The 26,433-nt window shown below is 38.2% G+C and overlaps 1 protein-coding gene across 5 annotated transcripts in view; it reads right to left on the reverse strand.

The window, feature by feature from the left end:
* Positions 1 to 26,433, reverse strand: part of TEX10 (testis expressed 10) — a 46,846-nt gene that overhangs the window by 6,268 nt on the left and 14,145 nt on the right. For 2 of the 5 annotated variants that reach the window (XM_086416095.1, XM_086416092.1), the window contains exons 6-12: positions 20,205 to 20,443; positions 19,354 to 19,489; positions 17,797 to 17,972; positions 16,290 to 16,467; positions 12,023 to 12,129; positions 10,602 to 10,735; positions 1,756 to 1,836 (exon numbers count right to left, since the gene is read on the reverse strand). In XM_086416095.1, the coding sequence (XP_086272221.1) occupies positions 1,756 to 1,836; positions 10,602 to 10,735; positions 12,023 to 12,129; positions 16,290 to 16,467; positions 17,797 to 17,972; positions 19,354 to 19,489; positions 20,205 to 20,443 (1,051 nt within the window). Of the gene's footprint in view, positions 1 to 1,755; positions 1,837 to 10,601; positions 10,736 to 12,022; positions 12,130 to 16,276; positions 16,468 to 17,796; positions 17,973 to 19,353; positions 19,490 to 20,204; positions 20,444 to 26,433 lie in introns of those variants that run through there. The other 3 variants (XM_086416096.1, XM_086416093.1, XM_086416094.1) reach the window with 2 other exon arrangements.

The raw sequence follows: 26,433 nt of genomic DNA on the forward strand, positions 1-26,433 counted from the left end.
GCAGAGAAAAATGAGGTTAATGACCTCTTCACAACAGCCCTTCTCCCCAGAATAAAAACAAACACCATCACCTGGACAATTAACCTCCCATCACTACTGGTAGCTCAGATGGTAAAGAATCTGCCTGTAATGTGGGAAGATCCAGGTTTAATCCCTGGTTTGGGAAGATCCCCTGGAGAAGGGAATGGCAACCTACTCCAACATCCTTGCTGGAGAATCCCACGGACACAGAAGCCTGGCAGGCTACAGTCCATGGGTCACACAGTCGGAGATGACTTAACGACTACACTACTACTACTACTGGTGGAAATCGGTACAACCACAATACATGCCATGCCCCCCACCACACCTTAAGGTCCCGTTTTCCTCTGACAACTAACTGCTACCTGAAATGACTGAAAGTATTTAAACTCAAGAAATACTATCGATCCAATTCCCCACATCTCCTTCAAGACAAAGTCTCTTAAATTTTCTAGATGTTACAATTTCTACTGTTGGCCAAAAACATTATTTAAAAGGATTATTTCATGCATCCAAAGAAAATCTTGATACCAATAATCACATTTACATGATCCTGAGTATTCAGACTGGAAAACGCTAATCTGGCACCACCCTCATCCCAGGAAATTAAATGCACAAACCAGAGTTCATTTTACAATTATCCTTCCCCTGGATTTAACTGGTCATTCAGACATAACCAAAGAAAATCATCTGCAATGGAGTAAGGTAATACCACACTTACTCTTGACTGCCTCACTGCCCCAGACCCAGACAGGGGACATCATGGTACACTAGCTCACCTGGACTCTGCTGTGTAAACAGTCATTAAGCTGGACTCTAACTTGTAACATTAAGTATACACAGTTAAAATCTCCTGCAAGCCAACTGTTGAGTAATCATAGTCTGCAGGCTCTGAGGTCTTGACCTTTCCACCAGGCTGTCTGAAGAAAGTGACCAAGACTGACTGGAATGCTGATCTTGGAATAGTGAATGTAATCAAAGGAGGGCATATATTTCTAGAGTGGAAGTTAAAAAAAAAAAAAAAGATGGGGCTCTTTGGAGATACAATGTATATGGATTGGAAGTTTAATAGCAGGAAGAAAAGGGTACTGAGAAGTCAAAGTGGTACTCTTCCAACTTGAGGCAAGTAAAGAAAGGGGGTACGCATGTGCCTATCAAATTATCCAAACAAGTGACAGTCCCTTGAAGAAAACCTTGGGGGCTCTCCTTGCACTGTAATATATCATTATAGTAAAAAGTCAAAGATTAAAGTGTAAAGGTTGGAGGAAGTTAAAAGCAAAACCCAAGCATACCTAATGAGAATTCAATACCAATGGGAACAAGAGACATCCACAAGCCCAGAGACAAGTAAGTTTCATGGCTAAGCTCACTGTTCCCAGTGACCAGGCCCTTAAGCCTGTGAGGTGACAGCCCTACTCCACACCTCACCCCTTCTAGGTATGACACCAAGCACATGTTCATGAAAGCATTTCAAGTCATTTTAAGGTATCATTTTAAGGTCTTTCATTGTTCATATAGAGAGAGTAAGGGCCATTTCCCTAAGGTGACAGAATTAATTAGCAACAGCCAGCAAACAAACCAAGATTTCTCAGTTCTCACCACAGATGAGAGGCCATGAAATTATTAAGCTTAGATTCTGGACACTCAGTCTCTCCCCGATTATGGCAAACCAAATCTTAACCAGTGAATCTCTATGCTTTTTGTGTTAACAGAAAAAAATTTAAGTATATTTACCAAATGCTTACTGATGGCAGTCTGCAGGACGTCAAAGCTTTGACTTCGGACAGGGACAACCAATAAACTGTGACAGACTGTCTGTCAGAAAGGAGAAAACCAGTACCAAATCAGAACACTGTAGGTCAGAAACAAGTCCAACAGTTTTTTTTTAAAACCTACTTGCTCTACATATTAAAAAGAAACTCAACAAGAAGTGACTCTAAAGATGCAAGCATCAAACAAGCAATCCTCATATATATGGGCTAATTTTCCAAATAATTCATTTATTAAATACTTACTGAGCACTGTGGAGAAGGAAATGGCAACTCACTCTGGTATTCTTGCCTGGAGAATTCCATGGACAGAAGAGTCTGACAAGCTACCAAATATGGGGTCACAAAGAGTTGGACACAACTGCCTGACTACCACACAAACTGAGCTAGTCTTATCAGGCGCTACACAGAGGAGTGAAAGAATGAGAAACTTCTGTCTCACAGCCCTCGGGTAGCTTACAATCAACCAAGGTAGAGCCCACATTCCCATTAAATAAGTGCTACAACAGGGAGGTCTCAGTGATGTAAACAAAGAGCGGACAAAAGCTTTTCTCCCATTTGGTGGAAAAATACATCATTGAAAAAAACATGATCCAGAAAAGAGAAATACTACGTGCAAATTATGCTGCCTCTTATTCCCTAAAGGTAAAACAACAGTCTATAAGGAAGAAAAATATGAACGAGATGGGAATCAAATCTCTAGTACTTTTAATTTTCCAAGATCTCAAGAAAACAAGAAGCAGAATGACAGCATCAAGTCCTTCAGAGAATCACAACACAACTCCAGAAGCCAATGGAATGCAGTACCAAAATGAAGTATGTAGAAAAATCCCATGGGGAGACAAAGATAAGGCTAGTGGAAAGAAGAATATGACTCTAGGAAGAGAAAGAATAGTCAAGATAAATTCAAGAGAACTGTCAATCCTCAAAAATCAACAGTATCTGCATTATGTTTCTACAGAACCTCCTGTAGAGTGATACTACCCAGAGTTTTCACAGGGCAATTGTCTTCTCTTTTAAACCTGTAGGTAACAATGTAAGCAGGATATTTTCAATGGCATCTTCCTTCTTCAAAATGAGCACAGTGAATATTATCATTCATAAAAGGTAAATCATATTTGAAAGGCCCATTTAATAATAAATGATCACTCAATCCCCTCCTTTTTCCCTTCTGCCTCCCTCCCCTCCTGAATGAATCAGTTCTAAAGCTACCGCGTGAGGCCAAGCTAGACATCAGCACTAGAGTCAATGGGAGAGCTTCAGTGGCCCAGTCAGTTAACTGTTAACAAATACAGGTGCTCTGTCCCAAAGAATTGGAGTTCAAATGGGATAAGAAAAAAGATGCCCACAGGGGAAAAGGGTGGCACCGAAAGGAGATGATCACAGACAAAGGAAGTGACCGAGTAGGTAAATATATTAAGTGGAAGTCAGGTTTCTCACCATCAGAAAAAGCAGGTACAAGAGGGAAAGGAGAAAACCAGAATGAACCCCATGGTGTTGAATTCCTGATTTCTGTTCACTGATAAGGTCTGGGAACAGCAACATCAAATAGCAATGAACACACTTACAAGAGTTCAGAAATGTTTCCTAAAATGCATTCTCCACCTAAAGGAAAACTGGGCTTCTTAAAGAAATACCTGATTGCTGGGCTGGGACAGGGGAAATACAACACGAATCTGAAACAATCTGTGATACAATAAAGGTAGTACAGCTAACCCTTGAACAACATGGGGAGGGGATTAGAGGCACAGACCCTCTGTGCGGTTGAAAATCTGCACGTAACTTAATAGTGGGCCCTCCACATCTAACGCTGTTCGTATCTGCAGATGCAACCATGGGTCCATGCAGTAATGTAGTATTTACTACTGAGATAAATCTGCATGTAAGTGGGCCTGCACAGTTCGCACCTGTGTTGTTCAAGGTCAACAGCACTCAGAGAAACACGAGGACATGTCAAAAGAACAAAGACGTTTGCTTCCAGGTGACCATGGCAAACGTGAGTATCAAAATTAATAAAGATAGTAAGGAAATTTACCCCACTGGAAAATATAAGAAACCATACTAACAAAAAGAAATAAAAGAATAAAAGAGAAGACCAAAAAGAAATGATATTTACACTGTTTCAAAACATCATAAAATGTTACTAAAGGGGAAAAACTAGAGTGCAGAAGGTGACCAGATACCACTTACTCAAGTGGGCAAAGTGAACACCTAATGTGACAAATCAAAACCCTGCACCATCTGACAAGCTGCCATCAGAAACCCACAGCATCACTTGTGTCGTATTCCTGCCACATCTGTATAACCTGATTTAACCATGTGGAAATAAACCTGAATTGAGAGAAATTTTACAGAATAACTGTCCTGCAAAAAAGATGCTTACTCCTTAGACAAAAAGTTACGACCAGCCTATACCTAGACAGCATATTAAAAAGCAGAGACATTAATTTGCCAACAAATGTCCATCTAGTCAAGGCTATGGTTTTTCCAGTAGTCATGTATGGATGTGAGAGCTGGACTATTAAGAAAGCTGAGCGCCAAAGAATTGATGCTTTTGAACTGTGGTGTTGGAGAAGACTCTGGGGAGTCCCTTGGACTGCAAGGAGATCCAACCAGTCCATCCTAAAGGAAATCAATCCTGAATGTTCACTGGAAGGACTGATGTTGAAGCTAAAACGCCAATATTTTGGCCACCTGATGTGAAAAACTGACTCATTTCCCTGATGCTGGGAAACACTGAAGGCGGGGGAAAAAGGGGACAACAGAGGATGAGATGGTTGGATGGCATCACCGACTCAATGGACATGAGTTCAACTCCGGGAGTTGGTGATGGACAGGGAGGCCCAGCATGCTGCAGTCCATGGGTTTGCAAAGAGTCGGACATGACTGAGCGACTGAACTGATTCTTCAAAAATGTCAGGGTCAATGAATGACACTGCTTTATCAGCGAAGTCAATGTACTATTCTAAATCCTATGTTGTCATTTCAACAATCTTCACATCTTTACCAGGGGTAGATTCATCTGTTCATTCATTAGAAGCAACTCTTCATCTGTTCAAAGTTTTATCATGAGATATCTGCAATTCAGTCACATCTTCAAGCTCCATTTCTAATTCTAGTTCTCTTGCTATTTCCACATCTGCAGTTACTTCCTCCACTGAAGTCTTGAACTCCTCATGAAGGTTGTAATCAACTTCTTCCAAACTCATGTTAATGTTGATATTTTGACCTCTCACTATAAATCACAAATGATCTTAATGGCATCTACAAGGTGAACTCTTTTCCAGAAAGTTTCCAATTTACTTTGCTCAGATCCATCAGAAGAATCTCTATTTATGGCAGCTTATTTCTTAAATGAGAAAACTTGAAGGTCTAAATGACTCCTTGATCCATGGACTGCAGAATGGATGCTGTGCTAGCAAGCATGAAAAAAACATTAATCTCATTGTGTATCTCCATCAGGGTTCCAGAATGACCAGTGTTTTGTCAACGAGTAGTAATACTTTTAAAGGAAGCTTTTCTTCTGTGCAGAAGATATCAACAGTGGGCTTAAAATAATCAGTAAACCATGGTGTACTGTCATCCAGGCTTTTTCCTTTATAGGGCATAGGCAGAGTAGACTTAGCATAATTCTTAAGGGTCCTAGAATTTTCAGAATGGTAAATGAGCACTGGCTTCAACTTAAAGTCACCAACTGCATCAGCCCCTCACAAGAGTCAACCTGTCCTCTGAAGCTCTGAAACCAGGCACTCACTCCTCTCTAGCTAAGCCAAGTCCTAGATGGCATCGTCTTCCAGTATAAAGCTGTTTTGTCTATGTTGAAAGTCTGTTATTTGGTGTAGCCATCATTTCAATACTCATCTTAGCTGGATCTGCTGGATAATTTGCTGAAATTTCCCCATCAGCTATTTCACCTTACACCTTCATGTCATGGAGACGGCTTCTTCCCTTAAGCCTCATGAACAGTCTCTGCTACCTTCAAACTCTTCTGCAGCTTCCTCACCTCTCTTAGCCTTCAGAGAATTGAAGAGACTATTAGAGTTTTAGGGATTCCCTTATAGCTCAGTCGGTAAATCTGCCCACAATGTGGGAGACTTGGGTTCAATCCCTGGGTCAGAAAGATCCCCTGGAGAAGGAAATGGCAACCACTGCCAGTATTCTTGCTTGGAGAATCACATAGACAGAGGAGCCTGGTGGGCCACAGTCCATGGGGTCACAAAGAGTCAGACACGACTTAGCAACTAAATCATCGTCAGGGTTTTGTTTGAGATTTGGCTTTGGCTTAAGGGAATGTTGTGGCAGTTTGATCTTCTATCCAGATCATTCAAACTTTTTCCATGTCATCAAAAAGGTTGTTTCACTTTCTTATTATTCCTGTGTTCATGGAATAGCACTTTTAGTTTCAAGAACTTTTCTTTTGCATTCACAACTTGGCTACCAGCAGAGAGGTCTAGTTTTCAGCCTATCTTTGCTATCAACATGCTTTCCTCACTAAGCTAATAATCATTTCTAGCTTTTGATTTAAAGTAAGAGATACCCAACTCTTCGCTTCACTTGAACACCTGGTGGCTCAGATGGTAAAGAATCTACCTGCAATGCAGTAGGCTGGGGTTTGATCCCTGGGTCAGGAGGATCCCCCAGGGAGGGAAATGGCAACCCACTCCAGTATTCTTACCTGGAGAATTCCATGGACAGAGGAGCCTGGTGAGCCACAGTCTATAGCATCGCAAAGAGTTGGATACAACTGAACGACTAACACACACACACTCACAGAGGCCTCTGTAGGGTTATTAACTGCCCTAATTTCAGAATTGTTGAGTCTCAGGGAATAGGGAGACCTGAGAAGGGGAGAGATAGGGAACGGCTGGCTGGCGGGGCAGTCAGAACACATATTTCACTAAGTTCACTGCACTATCTCATGTGGGCACGGTTCATGAGGACAATTAATTACAAAGCCCGAAACAATTACAACAGTATTATCAAAGATCACCAATCACAGCTCACTGTAAGAAATAACAATGAAAAAGTGTGAAATATTCCAAGAATTACCGAACTGTGACACAGAGACACGAAGTGTACCAGTGCTATTGAGATGACAGACAGCCTCAATGCAGCGCTGCCACCAAACTTCAGTTTGTAAAAACTGAATCTGCAAGTACAATAAAACACGGCCTGCTTGTGCTAAAGTAGGGACTATGGGCATTTTGTCAAATAGTTTAAGAAAACAGAAGTTCTTTCTACTGCAGTTGTAATTTTTCTCTAGGTCTGAAATTGTTTCAAAATAAAAGTAAACAAAAATACAAACACAGAGACACACAAACATACACATACATAGGCAATCTTCACTTTTGCAACTACAGTGTTAACCGAAACTTGCATACCTCCGATTCCTGACCTCACAGTACACAATTCAGAACAGGCACGGCAATGTGCTAGTGTGGAAATTAAGAGTTTTTAAAAAATACAAAACTTTACTTTTCTTAAAAAGATTTTGTATGTTTAATTTCTACATTGAAGTATTTTCTACCTAATTTTATACAGAAATGTCATACACATAAAACTGTTAATAAAATCAGAGGTTTCAAAGAAACAAAATCAGAGGTTTCAAAAAAATAAAAATGTCCTATTTCTTAAACTACAGTAATGTTTTCTTATTATTCTTCCAAATTTAGTTAAAAAGTAGTCTTTTCAAACCATTCAAAATTTTATAATGACAATGAAAATTAACCATAAAACCTTCCACTGGCTCTGGAAAAGACACTTCCATTTGGGAATGATATCTCTGTCCAAAGATTCCTTTTCCATTTGTGATCTTTCCCTTTTAACTACTATTTCCATCATTAATGGCAAGATCATACAATTCTTCCTTCAGTGTTTAGAAGAAATGATCACGAAGACACCAAGTGAAAATTGCAAGGTCCAAATCAGAGTATGTTATTTGTATAAAAGGAGAAGCCAAAAGAATACATATAATCATTGTGAAGACACAAAAGAATACATTTAGAAACTAAGGAAGGGAAGTGGATGGCTGGGAGACAGGGAATGGAAGAACACTTTTACTATTATCCTTCAGTTCTTCTAAATTGTACTTTGTGGGACTTTCCTTGTGGTCCAGTGGTTAAGAATCTGCCATCAATGTAGGGGACACAGGTTCAATTCCTGGTCTGGGAAGATTCCACAGGGCAACTAAGCCTGTGTGCCAGAACTAATGAAGCCCTAGAGCCCATGCTCTGCGACAAGAGAAGCCACCACAGTGGAGTGTGAAGCCTGCACTCCACAACTAAAGAGGAGCCCCAGAGAGTAATCAACAAGCCTGTACATGGCAACAAAGACCTCATACTGCCATATATAAATAAATAAATTCTTAAATGTATTAAGTAGATAAATAAATTATACCTTGTGAAGAAAATCTACGCAGAAAATAAAGGTCTGATTTAAATAAAAAACCACTTCAGACTAAGCAGATAAAACAACTAAGCAAACCCACTCCATGGACTACTAACTTTTTCAAATGAAATAATAATAAAAAATCAATTTTTACACTAAGGCTGTCAAAAACTACATATATTTCAAATAATTTCATATGAAAAGGCCAATTTAAAGGCAAATTTTATCCAAAATAGAACTGGAATTTTAACTTCAAAAATGAACAATGTAAACTTTCAGATTTTTCCTAATTTATGTCTTAACATTTCAAAGACAGCATCCTTGAAGTTTAATACGTGTCCTTGCCAATGTACACTCAGAAATATAACCATTGCCAATGTACACTCAGAAATATAACCAATCACATTTTCCTGACATGTGTCTTTACACAGATGATGTGATTCTGAAAAATTAAAATTGTCAGAGAAAGATTATTGGAGTTGTCCAAGTTATTAAACTAGACACTTAACAAGTCTATATCTGGAATCTGGGGCTCACTGATGAATCCCCATACCATGCTTTCCCCAATCCATAATGATGTAGTTTAAAAACATTAGAAACATCTTACAAAACAACTACTAATACTAAACCCAATCCTTCCAATCGAGTAGTGTGCAAGGCCTCAATCTCTTCATGTACTATGGATCAAGATAAAATGCCAGACATTAAATATGCAGGTTGGTTACCTAACTCATTCGTTTTCACTGTTTAAAATCCACTGTTTTTTGAAAGCCAATATATAAACATAGTTAGGCACCAGGTAATAGAGAAGAAAGTGTCCCTGGCATGACCTAAGTATTGTGATCAGAGTCAAAAAAACCATGAGTGAAATGTGTTCAATGTCTACAAAAGGTGTAGCCCTAAGATACAGGAAGAACGTAAAGATTATTCTGGAAAAGAATGAAAGTAGTAGTGAACAGATCAGCTGAATAAAATCAACTGGTATAGCAATAAAACAGATTTAGGTTCTAGAGACTACCCTGTTGAGAACAATGACAAACGTTGTTTTTTGATTGAAAAGGCTATGGCCTAGCAATTACGAGTTACAAGAAAAGAATATACAGTCAATGCCCTAACCAAAAACCTTATGAATCATTAAAAAAAAAAAAAAAGTTAGCTAGCACAGAACACAACCTCAGAATTTGCAAGAAAGGTTCCAACCAACATTATTTGGGATGACACAACTGCAATCCTACTGGGCATTGAAGTACCTTTCAATGGAAGGGAAGATGATGCTTTTACATATTTATATATTTGTAACATAAAACAATTCTGACCATTAGCATAAAAGATCAGCCCTATAATTCCAATTTAAAACACTATTAACACCTAACCTAGACTTGTAGTTTTAATTTTAATTTCACTATAAACAGTACTGAAGCTTAAGATACTAAGATGTACCATGCTTATAAGTTTATTAAATGTTTTAAGATTTACCGTAACAATTGTGAAGGTTTGTCTGAAAACTGAACTATTTACCAAATAGTGAATATATTATTAAAACTTTTTTAAAGCTTTAAATATGTTTGTAAAAGGGATAAAATGTAACTAAAGTCTCCTTTTAAAATGATTGCCTAAACTTACTATATTTATCTAAAAAGATTTGTTAGGCTGAAGTTTAAAATTCAAGGGAAATTTGCGGTTTAGAATGTAACTTTGATAAACTACATACTAATTCTTTAAAACCAAAGGAACTTCCAAATAATTTTTTCTGTTTAGAAAAACCCACCTTCAGGATACAAAATCCTACTTAACTCTTATTCATCCTTCAATATCTATGTAAAACTCTTGCTTTTCCATAAAGCCTTTCCTCTTTTCTATAAATGGATTTATTCTTTTACCTTATATTAGCAAAATCCCATGGACGGAGGAGCCTGGTAGGCTGCAGTCCATGAGGTCGCTAAGAGTCGGACACGACTTAGCGACTTCACTTTCACTTTTCACTTTCATGCATTGGAGAAGGAAATAGCAACCCACTCCAGTGTTCTTGCCTGGAGAATCCCAGGGACGAGGGAGCCTGGTGGGCTGCTGTCTATGGGATCGCACAGAGTCGGACACGACTGAAGTGATTTAGTTGCAGCAGCAAAAAGAAAATAAATGTGTCTCTATCATTCAAACAGCTGATTTATTCTATTCTAGTGGCATAACTTTTATGAACACTCTTCTTTAGGAATCTACATCACATATCCAAGGATCACATGCACTTTCAGAACAGGGACTGTATTTTATAGTACTCTGCTGCTGCTGCTGCTAAGTCGCTTCAGTTTATACTACTCTCAATCTCTAAAAATATCTTACACAAGGCAATGCTAACACATAGTAACTACTGGTGGCTGATGAACTGAATTCTAACAATCTTGCATGCCTTTTCAAATGGACCATTACCTCTGTTACGTCCCAATGGTGTAAAAACTGATCCAAGTCAGTGAGGTAAAGTAGCATAGGGGAAAGCTGCGTCTGGATGACATGAGGCACTCCTCGAAGGCTCTGAAGCCAAGTCAGTTCTTCTTTTGAAAATCCTAATTTGAGTAAGAAAGCCAATTTAAAATAAATCACAAAGCATGTAACATTCTTCAATAATTTTTAAAAAATAAACATGTATCTTCAAGTTAAATTCTTCAAGCTGTTTTCCCTGAATTTCTTCATGTATTATTTTAAAAAATGAAATGCCAGCAATGTAATAAAATTCATATAATTATGTACACAAAGATGTGACCTGAATCAAATGTGTAACACATCAAGAAACAATATTATACCCCTTATACTGAGGACTTTCCACCTGTATACTGAAATAAATGTGAAAGACATAATCATTCTAATTAATGTCAGGTTTAAAAAGCAAATGAACAAGAGTAACAACATGCTCCTTCATACATATACCAAACTCGTATTCTTACATAATAGCCTTTCAAATGTTTTAAAACTATTCCATCCCTCCTAAGTCTATTTCTTCAACAATTACTGTGTACTTTCTTCTACCTATCCTATATAGTAAGATTTCTGATTCTCTTACCACCTCTATTATACCTAATCTGACCTATACAAACAACGTGCCAAAGCCCCTCCTGAAAGACAGCTCTTAGAATGATCAGAATACCAGCACAATGTGTTCTGACCCTAGCTACCTGCTTTGATGTTTTCAGATCACTGCACTTCCACCAACATGCCCTAAAGAGTCATCATCTGGTTTGGAAGCCATATCACACTCCTGACTGAGTCCTAATGAGTTTCCTAAAACCGCTAAACCCTCCGACAGGTACTACTAATTAAAACATAAAGCCCTCACATCCATCTCAAACGCATACATCCAAAACTATCAAACACACACATACAAGTCTACTTGTTTCTCTTATATAATATTTATCTTGCGACATTCAGCTCTTTATCAGACCCTTTCAAGCTATTTTGGGATTCTGACTTAACATATTAAATAAGTCTCTTAAGTTTAAGTCTTCAGAAAATTTCAAACACTGTCATCTTTATCATCCATTTACAAAACTATTGAAGACAGTACAATCATTTAAAACAACAGTAATAATACTTACCAATCTAACACATCAAGACTCATGTTACTAATTTTTCTTTGAAACCAATGGAAAGCAAAATATGGCTAATTAAAATCTGATGTTTTTCCTAACACACTGAACATTTTAAACATGTTTAAAATGAATATTCTGTTCACCATCTTATTAAACTATGCAGCGAGGTTCAAAACTTGGACCCAAACAGCTAAGACAGTAAATCCCAGGAGAATTTTCATCCTAGGTTCTTTTCCTTTCCTTAACTTGGCAGCTCAGTGTAGTTACCTGTAAGTGTTGAAAATAAGAAGCTGAAATAGTCTGCATTACTGATGTTTAACTGAACACTTCCATTCTGTTCTTTCACTGAAGACTTCCATCCAGAAAATGACGATCTATAATAAATGGAGACCCAGTACTAGAAGTGACCAACTTGAAGACTCAGGAATAAAGCACAGAATATATGACTATTTTTCTTTATTGAAAACAAGTCTAATTTAAGAGCTCAGACAAAAATCCATGGTATGTATCATCTTTACATATAAGGGTTCAAGTACCATAATATGGAAAACATTTTTAGCATATATTTATGTAAAGTTTCCTTGAAAAGCATAACCAGTCCACATATATGGTACAACTCAAACAATTTCCCACAGCACTCAAAACTCAGATTCAAGGGCCAAGATGAAGTTCCGCTTTTCAGTAGCAGGTTCAGCTGCTCTGTGTTTACTCCCTCATCTTCATAAAAAGTCTTACCTGCTTATATAAACGAGCTAAGTCTAAACAAGCTCCTGCTTCCTACCTGAGCAAAAGCGTCTTAACTAGGTAAAGAATACCTCAATTTAAAGCCACTCTGTGATAACTATGCATTCCTATACTTTGCAAAGCTTTATAAAGTCTACTTCACAATACTGCAGCTAAAGTATTGGTAGGGGACTTAAGGGAATAGCTAAACATAAAGCAGCTTCTCATTACATGAAGATCATCTGGTTCCTGCTATGAGATCAGTTTCCAGTGATACCTTTAAAAACTCTCTTCAAGGTAAGACTAAGAAGGAATACAGCAAATGTCAACCATGGATACAGCAAAAAAAAAGAAAAAGGAAAACTTGAGAATAATCAGATCCAAAAAGCTAAGACTACTATTTTTATCACAGAAATCTGAATAAATGTCAAAACAAAATTAGGAGTTTCTAATTCAATGAGAAGAACTTAAACTTTTTTTACCACTGAAATAACTATTTATTAACATTCTTAAAAGTTGTGGAGTTAAAAATAATGGAAACATTCTTCTGAATCATTCCCACTTAAAGGACTTCTCTTTGCTTAAAGGGCTATGGAGGGAATATCACAAGCCAAGAGGTTATAAAAAGTCAGAGATGCTCAATGGAAATGAGTACAAAATGGTGATTAGAAAACAAACCAATATCCTCTTGAACCAGTGAAAACTGTGCCATCCAGTGGCTAAAAGGGGTAGCAAATCCATTTAAAAATCTAGTTTGGACAAAAGACAAGCAATGTATCACACTGTCCTTAAAACTACCATGACCATATATCCTGGATGCACCAGAACACTTCTGAGAATAGAAGGGACGCTTTCATCAATTATGCTTGGACAACAGAAGTAAACCAGACCTGCTCCTGGCAGCCCAGCTCGCATATTCACTCTGCTTCAAAACCGGGCTGAATTTCTCAGTAACTCCTCCCTTCTCTGATATTTTTATCTAACAGTGTAGATTACGTTTCCACATCCATGTCTTATGTTCCCCAAACCAGCTGTAAATTAACTAGGGGCAGAGAGGATAAGGAAGAGTAAAGGTCAGCAGAACAACACAGGTAGATGGAGGGGGAGAAAAAACTCAAACTCAAAAAAGCTCTAAATGGATGGTAAAAAAGGTAGGAACAGCAATTCGAAGTACAGTTTTTAAAAGGTAAACTAAACACCAACAGTTTTAAGTTGATGGATTTTTCACACACTCAACAAACTGAGATGATCTGCTCTTAGATAAAACTCCCTCTGCTAGAGACAACAGTGTCAGAACTACAATACCCAAAATGAACTAGATCGTAGAGCCCAATTAATGTAACAGATGAAAATCAGAAATTATTAAAGGAATATTTCAGGAAAATTAACTGGCAACAGTGCATGAAATATATGGAGCTGAGAAGCAAGACCACTTACAGGTGGGAGATAATGAAAAAGCTGGCTGGTTTACAGTCATGATCAAGGACAGAAAGGGATATTTTGAAGAAAAAACCAAAGATATGAAATAACCCAGGTGACTTCTAAGGAACCAAACATTATTCTTCAATTATAAATCTAGAAAAAGTGATGCAATAATAATACCACTGGCCTGGGAAAGCTGAAAAGCCCCCATTTTGTTTTAATTTTTAAAGAGATTAGTTTGAATAGGGACAATACATCCACAGAAAGAGAAGTCTACTAAGACTCTGTGCACATGCTAAAAGGCAAAATTTAACTTAGTAGACTTTTAACTACATGACAATTTGCTTTCGATGATTATAAACTTCTATTACCATTACTTGTAAAGTAATATTTTCTCAGTACGTGCCACAAATAAAAAGGTAAAAAAAGACTTGTGAAAAAATCCTTGACAAAAGTTATTGAGCATAAGTCAATCATAACTGATGCCAATAACTACTAAATACAAGTTTTAAAGAGAATTAATTTTAAGAGGTGTTCCAAAGTTGCTTTTAAACGAATGTTAAAACAGATCCTCCACTAGTTCTATCATGGGAAAAGCGTGCCCTCTACTGGAAGTTAACAGACATGAACCCACTTAAGTTAAATTGTATTTCTTAAAGACCTGGCATTAAGTACCGAACTAGACAAAGAGGGGTTTCACATATAGGCAACACATTGCAAACAGCTCTCTTTTGCTAAAAGGAAAAAGTTATTATCAGTTATGAAGCACACTTTGGGTGACAACATTCAAACTTACATCCTATCCTGGTATGAAGAGACTGGCAAACAAAGCTAAAGAAAAACTACTAATAAAGTGAGCTGCTGCTGCTGCTGCTGCTGCTAAGTTGCTTCAGTCGTGTCCGATTCTGTGCGACCCCATAGATGGCAGCCCACCAGGCTCCCCAGTCCCTGGGATTCTCCAAGCAAGAACACTGGAGTGGGTTGCCATTGCCTTCTCCAACGCATGAAAGTGAAAAGTGAAAGTGAAGTCGCTCAGTCGTGTCCGACCCTTAGTGACCACATGGACTGCAGCCTACCAGGCTCCTCCGTCCATGGGATTTTCCAGGCAAGAGTACTGGAGTGGGGTTTTTCTGTTTAATTGGGACAGAGGATCTGTACAAGAAGCCAGCTACAGCCTAGATTCAATTCCTGCCTAAACCTATCAGACCCTGGCCTTGAGCCACAATCAGTAACAAACGACTGAATACAAAAGTACTATGCCTGATACAAACATTAAATTTTATAGGATACTTTGAATACTCGCAACATTAAACACTATTAGTTTTAAGACCTTTGAGGGTAAAACGGTACAGTCACACTCTGGAAAGTAGTTCCTCGAAAAATTAAACAGAAAATTAACATATGATCCAGCAATTCTACTTCTGGGTATACAGCCAAAAGAATTAAAAGGATTCAAACAGGCATCTGCACACCAATGTTTACAGTGGCATTATTCATAATAGCCAAAAGGCAGAACAACCAAGTATCCATTGACAGATGAATATATCAAAATCACGAAGACAAAATAGTGGTAAACAAGGGCTGGGAGAAGGGGAAATAATCAGTACAGAGTTTCAGTCTGGAATGATGACAAGTACTGGAGATGAAGAGTGGTAGTAGCAGCTGTACAACAGTGTGAATGTACTTAATGCCCCCAAACAGGTCTAACTGTATACCTAAAACTGGTTAAGATGGTAAGTTTTATGTTATGTGTATTTTACCACACACACACCCACCCAAAGATATTTCAATGATTCCTTGTCTGAGTCCGCAAGCTTTTATTTCACCACCTATATTAAACTGAGCCCCTTTCCAAAAAGGAAGACCTGTATTACAATTTCATAACACCAAAAGTTTAAAAGCACAGCACTCTCATCTGCCACTGAATCCTTACTATGGCTTCTGATCATTTTAACCCTTGTTTCAATCCACCTACACAAATCACATATGTTTCTACCTGATGGCTCAGCGGTAAAGAATCCACCTGGGGTGCAGGAGAACAACAGTTCAATCCCTGGGTCAGGAAGATCCCCTGGAAAAAGAAATGGCAACCCATTCCAGTATTCTTGCCTGGAAAATCCCACGGACAGAGGAACCTGGTGGGCTACAGCCCATGAACTTAGTGACTGAAACCATGACAATGCAAACCACTGAACAAACAACCCGGAGCAGTCTTCCTCCAGAGAACTTCCTCTATCAGTAATAACCAACAATTTTAACTGCTGTTTTAAGAGCAAACGAAGGGTGGGGCGGTATTATTTTTAAAAGTCAGTTCATAAACTGCCAGTGACAGGGGAAGGGTGAGGGAGAAGATTATACACTTGAAATACAGCTCACTTCAGCATGCTACCTCATGTGCAGTATCCCGATAAGCATGGCAGCCAAATCTGCACTGAGTCTTCCCATAATACAGCAGCGACTTAACCGTGAAAGCAAGTCAGCAGGCAGACTGGGTAGAAAATACACAAGCTGGACCAAAAGCTGCTGAGACTCTGCTGGGAGAACCACCACAGTGCCTTCTTGTGGATCTAGTGAGGTAGGAAGACAAGTTAAATTTTAAAAGATATACAAACAAGAATTAATAAGGCAGACTGATTGTTTTCACTGTGCTATGTTGAATTCTAACATATCAATTACATGGAAAAAAGTTTTATCAAAAAGCATATATGTGTGGCTTAAGGTACTGCCTAGAGTAAAAGACTAAATACAATCATTATTTAAAGATAACATTTAACACTCAATTTCATAACATTCAAATGTGTTATGTGAAATAAAAACTGATGGAGTTAAAGGAATCAGAAACAAAGCAAAACAGTAAAAAAAAAAAAAAAAACAAGCACTATTGCCAAACAGGGACAATTATAATATCAACCTAATTTAAAACCAAAGACTTCTTTGAGTATACACACACGCCCCTACATATAAACAATACTAAAAAATACAGATTTTATAATACCACACACAAAAGGTAGACACAAACCTATGTTCGTCACCTAATAAATGGATAAATATAAAGTGGTGTGTCTTCAACAATGGAATGTTACTCAGCATTAAAAAGAAATACAGTACTCGTATATGCTACAGCATGAATGAATCCTAAAAACAGTATGCTAAGTCAAAGAAACCAGACTGAAAAGATCCACATTATACAATTTCATCTATAAGAAATGACCAAAACAGGCAAATACAAAGAGACAGAAATGGTGAGCAGTGGTTGCCAGGAGCTGAGGAAGGAAGAAGTGAGGAAATAGGGACGGACGACTAATGGGAGAGTTTCTTTCTGAGGTGATAAAAATATTCTGGAGTAAGATAATAGTGACTATTGCACAATCTTGGGAATATGGTAAAAATTAATGAATTGCACAGTGTAAAATGGCCAATTCTATGGTGTATGAATTGTGTCCTGATAATAAATACTAATTATACATATGTATATATGTCAGTATGTTTTCATTGATATTTTTGCTTAAAGAATGAAAAGGTTTCAGGGGTGAATAAAAAATTAATATATGAAAGCCATACGAGATATTGATAATGATTAAATAAGTAAAAAGTGCCATCAAAGTTCCAAAAGAATTCTGTAAAAATACCTGATTAGTTTTGAATTTGTGAGTTTTATGGCTTAAAAGACAATTTAAGATTTGAAGAAACATCTACAACCTTTTATTTTCTAAAACTATTGTATTAAGTAATGCTATTGAAAATGAATTTACTGTTTGGTATTTTGTTCATTTTACCATGGTATAATTAATGTATAATTTGAAGGAAAAGTAAAACCTAAAGATCCCCCCTTTGAAACATTGTTCCTAAGCTGGGGTAGGCAGATTACTACTTACATAGGTAAACAAAACTCTTACCATAGATTCGGAGAGCAGTAACTTGTAAACTTTTGAGCAGCTCTTTATTTGCTCGGGCTGCAGCAGTATGGATAATGTCAATAAGCTGTGTTGAAAGTTCAGGGTTTCGGGAGCCGAGATGAGCAAGCTGCAGTGGTAAACCAGCCAACCAACGTGATAACACTTTACTACGGTATCTAAGGCCATCAAAGACAAGGGAAATACACCACATTTATTTAAACATTTGAAAGCCTGTAAGATGGCTGGCATCATTTATTCAGCTATAGCATTCTCTAAGGCACTGCATTTTAAAAGTTTATGTAATTTGGGGCACTATGTAAATTGTAATTTTATCTTAAAGGACACAGACTCTACTTAACTTCTTGCGAACTATTTATACTAATTTGTAATAATTATTTTACTATATTAAGTCACTGATGCACTCAGTATAGGGTGCCCCACATTAAGTGGCTTCAAACTTGTGTTATTTCAGTTCTTTCATATACTTGCTAACTCTCTAATGTCTCATCTCGGACACAGCAATCACTTTTGCCATCCCCCAAGAGTGATTTACACATGACCTTTGGAGTCTAACAGACCTGAACTTAAGTCTCAGTCTGGCTGCCCTTCAGCAGCATGACACTCACCAATTTATTTAACCTAAGCTTCCTTCTATAAGGCAGAAACCAACATACCTACATCAAAGTATGAGAATTACTGAAAAATTAAGAAAAGCACCTGACTCACAGTAAAGACTCGAATATGTCCTAATAACTACCTATGTATGCTGAGGTATCCCGAATCTCTTATCTTTCACCCAAACATCTCTTCCAGACTATCCCAAATAAACCTCAAACTCACCGTATCTAAAAACTGATTGCTTAGTTCTACTCTTTGTTTGTCTATGTCACCAGACAGCACCCAACTAAACCAGGAACTTTTTCACTTTAAAATACTCCCATTTTTTAAAAATTTATTGAAACATTTTTGACACACAGTATTATGTTAGTTTCAGGTATATATCACATAATAATCTGAAAACTGTACACATTGCAAATGGTCACAAGTCTAGTAACCACCTGTCCTAATAAAAGTTACTGTAGTATTACTGGTCATATTCTTTATGCTGTATATTATATCCCCATGGCTTATTTACTTTAATTTTGTACCTTTTAATCTCCTTCACCTATTGTACACCTCTCCTCTTCTACTGCCCTCATTCTTATACCATATGTCCCAATAGTCACTAAGGGCCAGAGGTTAAACCTCCATAATTTTAATGGGAAGCAAAAGAAAAAGCTGAGGCAGCTACAGGTGATTCCAATTGTCCTTTAGCTGTTAAGCAGACAAGTGGAAATACATGCTCAAAGAGACTTGTACCTTCTCAGTTATGTGTATAAAGGTTACTGGAACTATTATGTATGCCTCTTTATAAAAAAAAAATTTTTTTTTAATGAAAGCAAAAAGGATAGAGAGAGAGAATTTCTCCGAAGATTTAATCACTCTATCATCTTATTATACAGATTACAAAGTAACCTGGTAAGAAAAAGAAAAGCAAAATAACAAAGGGGACTGTACCGGATTCTGTAAGCTCTCAGTTCTTCTTTTTGATAGATTTTACTGAAGAACTTCAGTAACAAAGTCCGAACTGGAATGAGAAGGCCTCTCTGCTGATACAATGTATAAACTGCCTTTATGAGAGACTCTGTAGCCTCTAAAAACAAGAGAAAACAACTGCATGTGAGTCAAAATGTTTCTTCACCAGCACCATAATTCTTCTCTAAAAAGCACAGAAGCACCTTGTTCCTATGACAAAGCAGATTTTAGCCACAAACTGACGACTACCATCAAAATCCTCCATCAATGGCCTAATACAAAAGTCAAACCAGCCAGCGATTGCAGTACAAATTTTCCTAAGAGACAACAAACCTAGGAAAGGACAACAAAAAACAGAATACTAGAAAGGTAGATAAGCCAGGAACCAACCAGGAAAGTTCTGTTATGAACGAAAAGAATTAGTAAGTCACACTAAAAATTGACTTAATGCAACATAACTTCAAGTTACAAGAAAGGTAGAGAGATAAGGATCAATTTCTAGTCAAATTAGATCAGAAAAGAGTATTTCTTCAGCCTTAGGCTCAGTGTCACTTCCTCTTAATAAAACTTACCTCCTTTCCCTCCAACTATGTAATCTAGTAGAAAACCTACCCATCTGGTTCAAAGTGGACCTACCCACTTAAAAAGGGGTCTTCTCAGCCATCAGGGTTCAAGGAGATATTCCTTCATGATTATGCTAGCTACCTTTTATGGCTTGAACGTAAATGACTATGTGAAATGTTTGACAGTTATGAACTCAAAGCTAGACTCTAAATATTAATAGCATGCGTAAGAGCTCCTCTCATAAATAAGGACAAAGCATTAATACCTACCTCTGTTTGGCTGTATCTGCATTAACCTCCAGGAGACTCCAAGCAATCTGTTCAGCTGCTTACTATTTAGCCTAGAGCCATCTTCAAGGGTTTCTGTTACAAATTTCCTTATCCTTTCTATCCAACTGGAATCCTTCTGCAAAGTTGAGGCATTCGCCAGGGAGACCATGATATCAGACAGCGTTAAATTCAGTAAAAGATGATCTACATTATTCGAGAGAATCGTGCAATGCTTGATGCTAAAAACAAAGACACATAACTGTTACGTGTTGTATCTACCATGCCTGCTTCACTTAAATACTTAACTATTCCTCCCAGATTCCCTGGTAGCTCAAAGGGTAAAGAGTCTGCCTGCAATGCGGGAGACCCGGGTTCGATCCCTGGGTTAGGAAGATCCCCTGGAGAAGGAAACGGCAACCCACTCCAGTATTCTTATCTGGAAAATCCCATGGATGGAGGAGCCTGGCAGGTTACATACAGTCCATGGGGTCACAAAGAGTCGGACACCACTAAGTGACTTCACTTTCACTTCATTCCTCCCAGAATGAATTGCCAAGAAGGTAGGTATATAAAAGCGACTGTAAGTAAACCATTCATTACAGAATCAGGGTTGTTAAGGCATAAATTAAGAATGCATACTGCTCAGTTCATTACCCAAGTTGCTATTCACACAAAAAATACAGGCCCTTGAATTGGTAATCCTGTATGTAATGGGGGGATAAGAACACTTGAAAACTTCAACACACTTGAAGATTTTAAGCAGATGAAACTCACAATAGACCTTGATTCTGCTTCTAACTAATTTTGACTTAACAAAATCACTAATTTCTCCTGGCCACAATTTCCTTATGTGTGAAACAGGAGACTGGTTTAGATAAGCCCGATTCTGAAACAACTTAATTTTATGACTCACATATTAAAATCACTTTTTCCTAGCCATATAAAACACATTTCTTTCAAAGCTTGAAAGAAATTTCAAAAAAAAGGTTCTAATAGATTATCTTAACAAAACAGAATTTGCAACTTAGGATATAAACCACTAGATACATAAACACTATATAAACACAGTGCAGATTCCAGGCTACACTGCATTCAACAGCAGAACCTATTTCCATGTTCAGAAACACGAAAGTTGATTAAACTAAAAAAATACCTGAAACTAACTTATTTTAAAAGAAAAAGTTAACCCTGGATTAGGTATGAGAAAGGACACAGTAGTAACGCATCACAAATACAAGGGAAGGGACCTTTTTAATATTTGGTGTTATTAGGGTATCAAATGTAGGGTTGAGAATGACAAATGGGACCAGATCACAAAGAGTTGAAAGCTAAGGACACTAAAATCAATTCTGCAAGCACAGGAGTAACATGGTTGAGAAGTTCTTTCATTTCTGCTGATGAAAAAGAAAAAATCAGTTATGAGACTCTAAACAAAGAAGTAGTTGTATGTCTATTTGAGCAACACAGGCAAGACGTGACAAGCGCAAGAAACAATGCTGGTACAGACTAGGAGAAAAGGGGATGTATAGGAAGAATAAAATTAGCTGGATCTGAAGTCTGCTTAAACACACACATGTATGTGAGCTTTTAGCTCAGCTGGTAAAGAATCCGCCTGCAATGCAAGAGACCCCAGTTCGATTCCTGGGTTGGGAAGATCCCCTGGAGAAGGCATAGGCCACCCACTCCAGTATTCGTGGGTTTCCCTGGGACCTCAGTTGGTAAAGAATACACCTGCAATGTGGGAGACCTGGGTTCCATCCCTGGGTTGGGAATATCCCCTCGAGAAGGGCATGGCAACTCACTCCAGTATTGCCTGGAGAATCCTCATGGACAGAGGAGCCTGGCAAACTACAGTCCATGGGGTCGCAAAGAGTCGGCAAATGAGTGAGTAAGCATAGCACAGCAAAGCAAATGCCCAGCAAAAAACTGGGAATTCTATCACAAAGAGAAAGAATGAATGAAAACTGGGACAGATGACTAGCAATCTATATACTACAAACCCAAAACTACTGGTAGGTTCTTTGCCCAACTGTTCAGTGTCCAAAACCAAGGCACATTTTATACGAACCACACAAAAACTCAACTGCAACATTTCTTCACCACAGGTAGAGCTTTTGAAGATCTACTTAAGTTTATCTTAAGCAGTATAACCTATTACTGTGTGGAAGGTGTCAACAGACATCCGAAAGTTGGGAGAATTCATCCTGCTCCTCCAAGAATTTACACAAAATTTTAAAGTCTAAATACACTGACCACCAATTCTATGAGGGAGGCAGAAAACTGGGGAAAATCATTTTCAGCAATGATAGAGGAGGAAATTAGAACTGATTCCCTTCCTGAAAATAACTTTAAAAGCTGGATGAAATAGTTTTTAACAACTCAAAAGCATTCAAGAGATAACAAGATGATGATCAACTGCTGGGTCCCCAAAATAAAGCAAGACCATAACACTCAAGTTCCAAGGGCTGCTGCCAATTCCAACAAAAAGGCTGGAAAACTGAAGTAACCTTTCAGAAGCCTCACAGGGAAAAGTCAAACCCCAGAGCCGGACAAACAAGGGGACTCTGGTATATTATCCCCACTTCAAGCTGGACCCTTAAGGGCTTTCCCTTCCAGAGTAAGGTGAACTAGAAGTAAAAAGAGCTCTTACATAAAACAGTCCCAGTTATGCATCATCTCAGTAACACAACTACATAAAACAGTCCCAGTTATGCATCATCTCAGTAACACAACCGTTTTTCCCAACTAGATCTATAGATTCAACACAATTCTAATCAAAACCCCAGCTTTAGAGTTATCAACAAATTGATTTCTGAAGTTCATACACAAAGGCAAACACTAGACTGCCCCATATGAGACTGAAGCGGAACAGTGTTGGAGGACTCACACCACTCCATTTCAAGACTGACTGTACTACAGTACTCAAGACAGTATGGTACTGGTGAACGGACAGACAAACATAGGTTAATGCAAGAACCCCAAGATAGGCCTGCAAGTACAGTCAACTGATGATTCTAGACAAAGGAGCAGAAGCAATCCAAAATAGAATCAATAGTCTTTTCCACAAACAGTGCTGGAAAAACTGGACAGAAACTCTAGAACTGAAAAATAAAAACAAAACAAATTCAACAAATGTATGTTTGAATGAGATAAAGAGAAACAGAAAAATCAGGAAGTGGGTCTTATACACATTCAATTAGACTCTAAAAGGAAGGAGAAAAACGGCACTAATTTTTTTTTAAAGATGAGATTTTTCAGATGTGTTTAGACACTTCATTCAACATCTCAGATTTAAGCAGCTCGCTGAATTCCAAGGAAAATCAATAAAAAGCAAAACCACACCTGGATACATCATTGTCAAATTGCAGAAAATAAAAGACATGGAGAAAAGTCTTATGGGGGGAGGGAGTAACTTTTATAAAGTAGCAATAGTTCAGACTCATAGCTGACTTCCTAACAGCAGTGGAAATCAAGAAGAGCGCGAAGTGTTACTATCAGTATGTTCAAACAAGCAAACTGCCAAACCCAAGTACTGTGCTCTGTTAAAACAGTCCTTGGAAATAAAGGAGAATACATATATTCTCCTTCATTATATATATATATATGTATTTCTGTGTGTGTAAACCCTCTAGCAGCTTCTAAATAAGCCTAATGAAGAGAGATGAAAAAAATGAAGAGCAAAAAAGTAGGATATACAGATAAAACTCAGATGGTGGATACAAGTTCTCCCAAAATATTAATTTGTGCTTGAAAGTTCAAATTTTATCTCTAGCATGGACACTATTTTCCTGGAACTGATAGGCTTACTTTATTCATTTCTGAGAAAACATCTGCAAATACCCAAGTCTGAATAACCACAGTTAATCATTCAAATTAAAATCATGCCCATCACAGAAAATGGACAGAATGACGAACAGAATGACAAGTGCACTTCCTTGAGACAACCATCATTCTTTGGTATGCAGCCAAAACACTTCAGGCACACTTCCCATTTCACCACACAGAACATTAAAAATATGTGTTTTCAAGGATTGTGACTTAATAAGATCAGTAACTTTTACTACTTCATTAAGAAGAATTTTAAGTGAAACTGGCATGTTCTTTTAAACTGTGAATGCATGGTGGTGAAGAATACTGTTAGCCCTCCAGACCGTTCTGCATCCACGCATTCAACCAAGTGCAGATGGTGTATCATGTTTATGAATTGTGGTTTTCTGAATCCATAGATGCAGAGCTTGCATATTTGAGGGCAACTTGCTTCTAGGACAGTGAAAATACCACGTATGACACCATTGTCTTACACAAAACTCAGACTGTACAATGCCAAGACTGAACCCTAACATAAACCAAAGACTCTGAGTATAAATGATGTGTCAAGTTCGTATTTTACAACAAATATACAGCTCTGGTGTGGGATGCTGCCAGTGAGGGAGGCTATGCGTCCACAGGGGAAGGAGTATACGAGGACCCATACTTTCTGTTCAATTTTACTACGAATCTAAAATTGCTCTAAAAAATAAACTCCATTAAAAAAAAAGGGAATGAAATGCTAGTAGTGCCACAACATGAACAAACATTAAAGATACCACGCTAAGTGAAGGTAAGCCAGACACAAAACAATATTTAAGTTTCTACTGAAATGTGGTACCTAAAACAGTCAAATTAATAAAGGAAGAAGTGCAACAGCAGTTCCCAGCACCTGGGGGAGAAGAGGAAGGAAGGTATTATTTAATGTGTACTGAGTTTCAGTTTGGTAACGTGAAAAATGTGAATGTACTTAATGCCACCGATCAGTACACTTTAAAAAATGGTTAAAATGCTAAATTTTATGCTATGGACATTTTACCACAATGAAAATAATATCTTTTGTAACTCCACAGTTCAACCCAAGATTAAAAAAATCTAGACATCAGGTCAAAATTGAAAACCACTGGCCTAGGCCACATTGGCTCCTCTAACTTTAACTTGTGAATTTAGTAGACAGCCTCCAAAGGCTATCTGCAAAATACTCAATGCACTTCCTTATGGAAGTACAAGAGCAGCCTGCGGACCCTCAAAACAAATCACTGGGGAAATTTATGATAGTACTGTCAATCCACTTTTGTTAAAAATTCCACAATTTCACCACCTCAGTCTCTTCATAGTTAATTCCCTTTTCACCTTTTATATCTTGGCACAAATTACTCCCTAGGTAGGCAGCCCTCCCAGGACTTATGCCCCCCATGAAAGAGCAGGACCAGCTCCTTACTATACTGATATACTCTTATTACCCTACACTCTTTTTCCTAAGTGCCTTCAACATATTAAGTGTCCAATAAAGTGAATAATGACAGTACACCCATATGTTCTTGAGTAGCTTCAGTTCAGTTCACTCAGTCGTGTCCGACTCTTCGCCACTCCATGAATCTCAGCACACCAGGCCTCCCTGTCCATCACCAACTCCCCGAGTTTACCCAAACTCATGTCCATCGAGTCGGCGATGCCATCAGCCATCTCATCCTCTGTCGTCCCCTTCTCCTCCTGCCCCTAATCCCTCCCAGCATCAGGGTCTTTTCCAATGAGTCAACTCTTCACATGAGGTGGCCAAAGTATTGGAGTTTCAGCTTCAGCAACAGTCCTTCCAATGAATACCCAGGACTGATCTCCTTTAGGATGGACTGGTTGGATTTCCTTGCAGTCCAAGGGTCTCTCAAGAGTCTTCTCCAACACCACAGTTCAAAAGCATCAATTCTCCGGCACTCAGCTTTCTTCACTGTCCAACTCTCACATCCATATGTGACCACTGGAAAAACCATAGCCTTGACTAGACAGACCTTTGTTGGCAAAGTAATGTCTCTGCTTTTTAATACGCTATCTAGGTTGGTCATAACTTTCCTTCCAAGGAGTAGTGAAAGCATAAGTGAAGTAGCTCAGTCATGCCCGACTCCTTGTGACCCCGTGAACTGTAACCTACCAGGCTCCTCTGTCCACGGGATTCTCCAGGCAAGAACTGGAGTGGGTTGCCATTTCCTTCTTCAGGGGATCTTCCTGACCCAGGGATTGAACCCAGATCTCCCAAGGAGTAAGCGTCTTTTAATTTCATGGCTGGAATCACCATCTGTAGTGATTTTGGAGCCCCCAAAAATAAAGTCTGACACTGTTTCCACTGTTTCCCCATCTATTTCCCATAAAGTGATGGGACCAGATGCCATGATCTTAGTTTACTTACATTTAATGGTCTACCAAATTC

Source organism: Bos grunniens, chromosome 8, assembly GCF_055505025.1.
Source record: "Bos grunniens cultivar Pamir isolate PY7600 chromosome 8, Bosgru_T2T1.0, whole genome shotgun sequence".
NCBI lineage: Eukaryota > Metazoa > Chordata > Mammalia > Artiodactyla > Bovidae > Bos > Bos grunniens.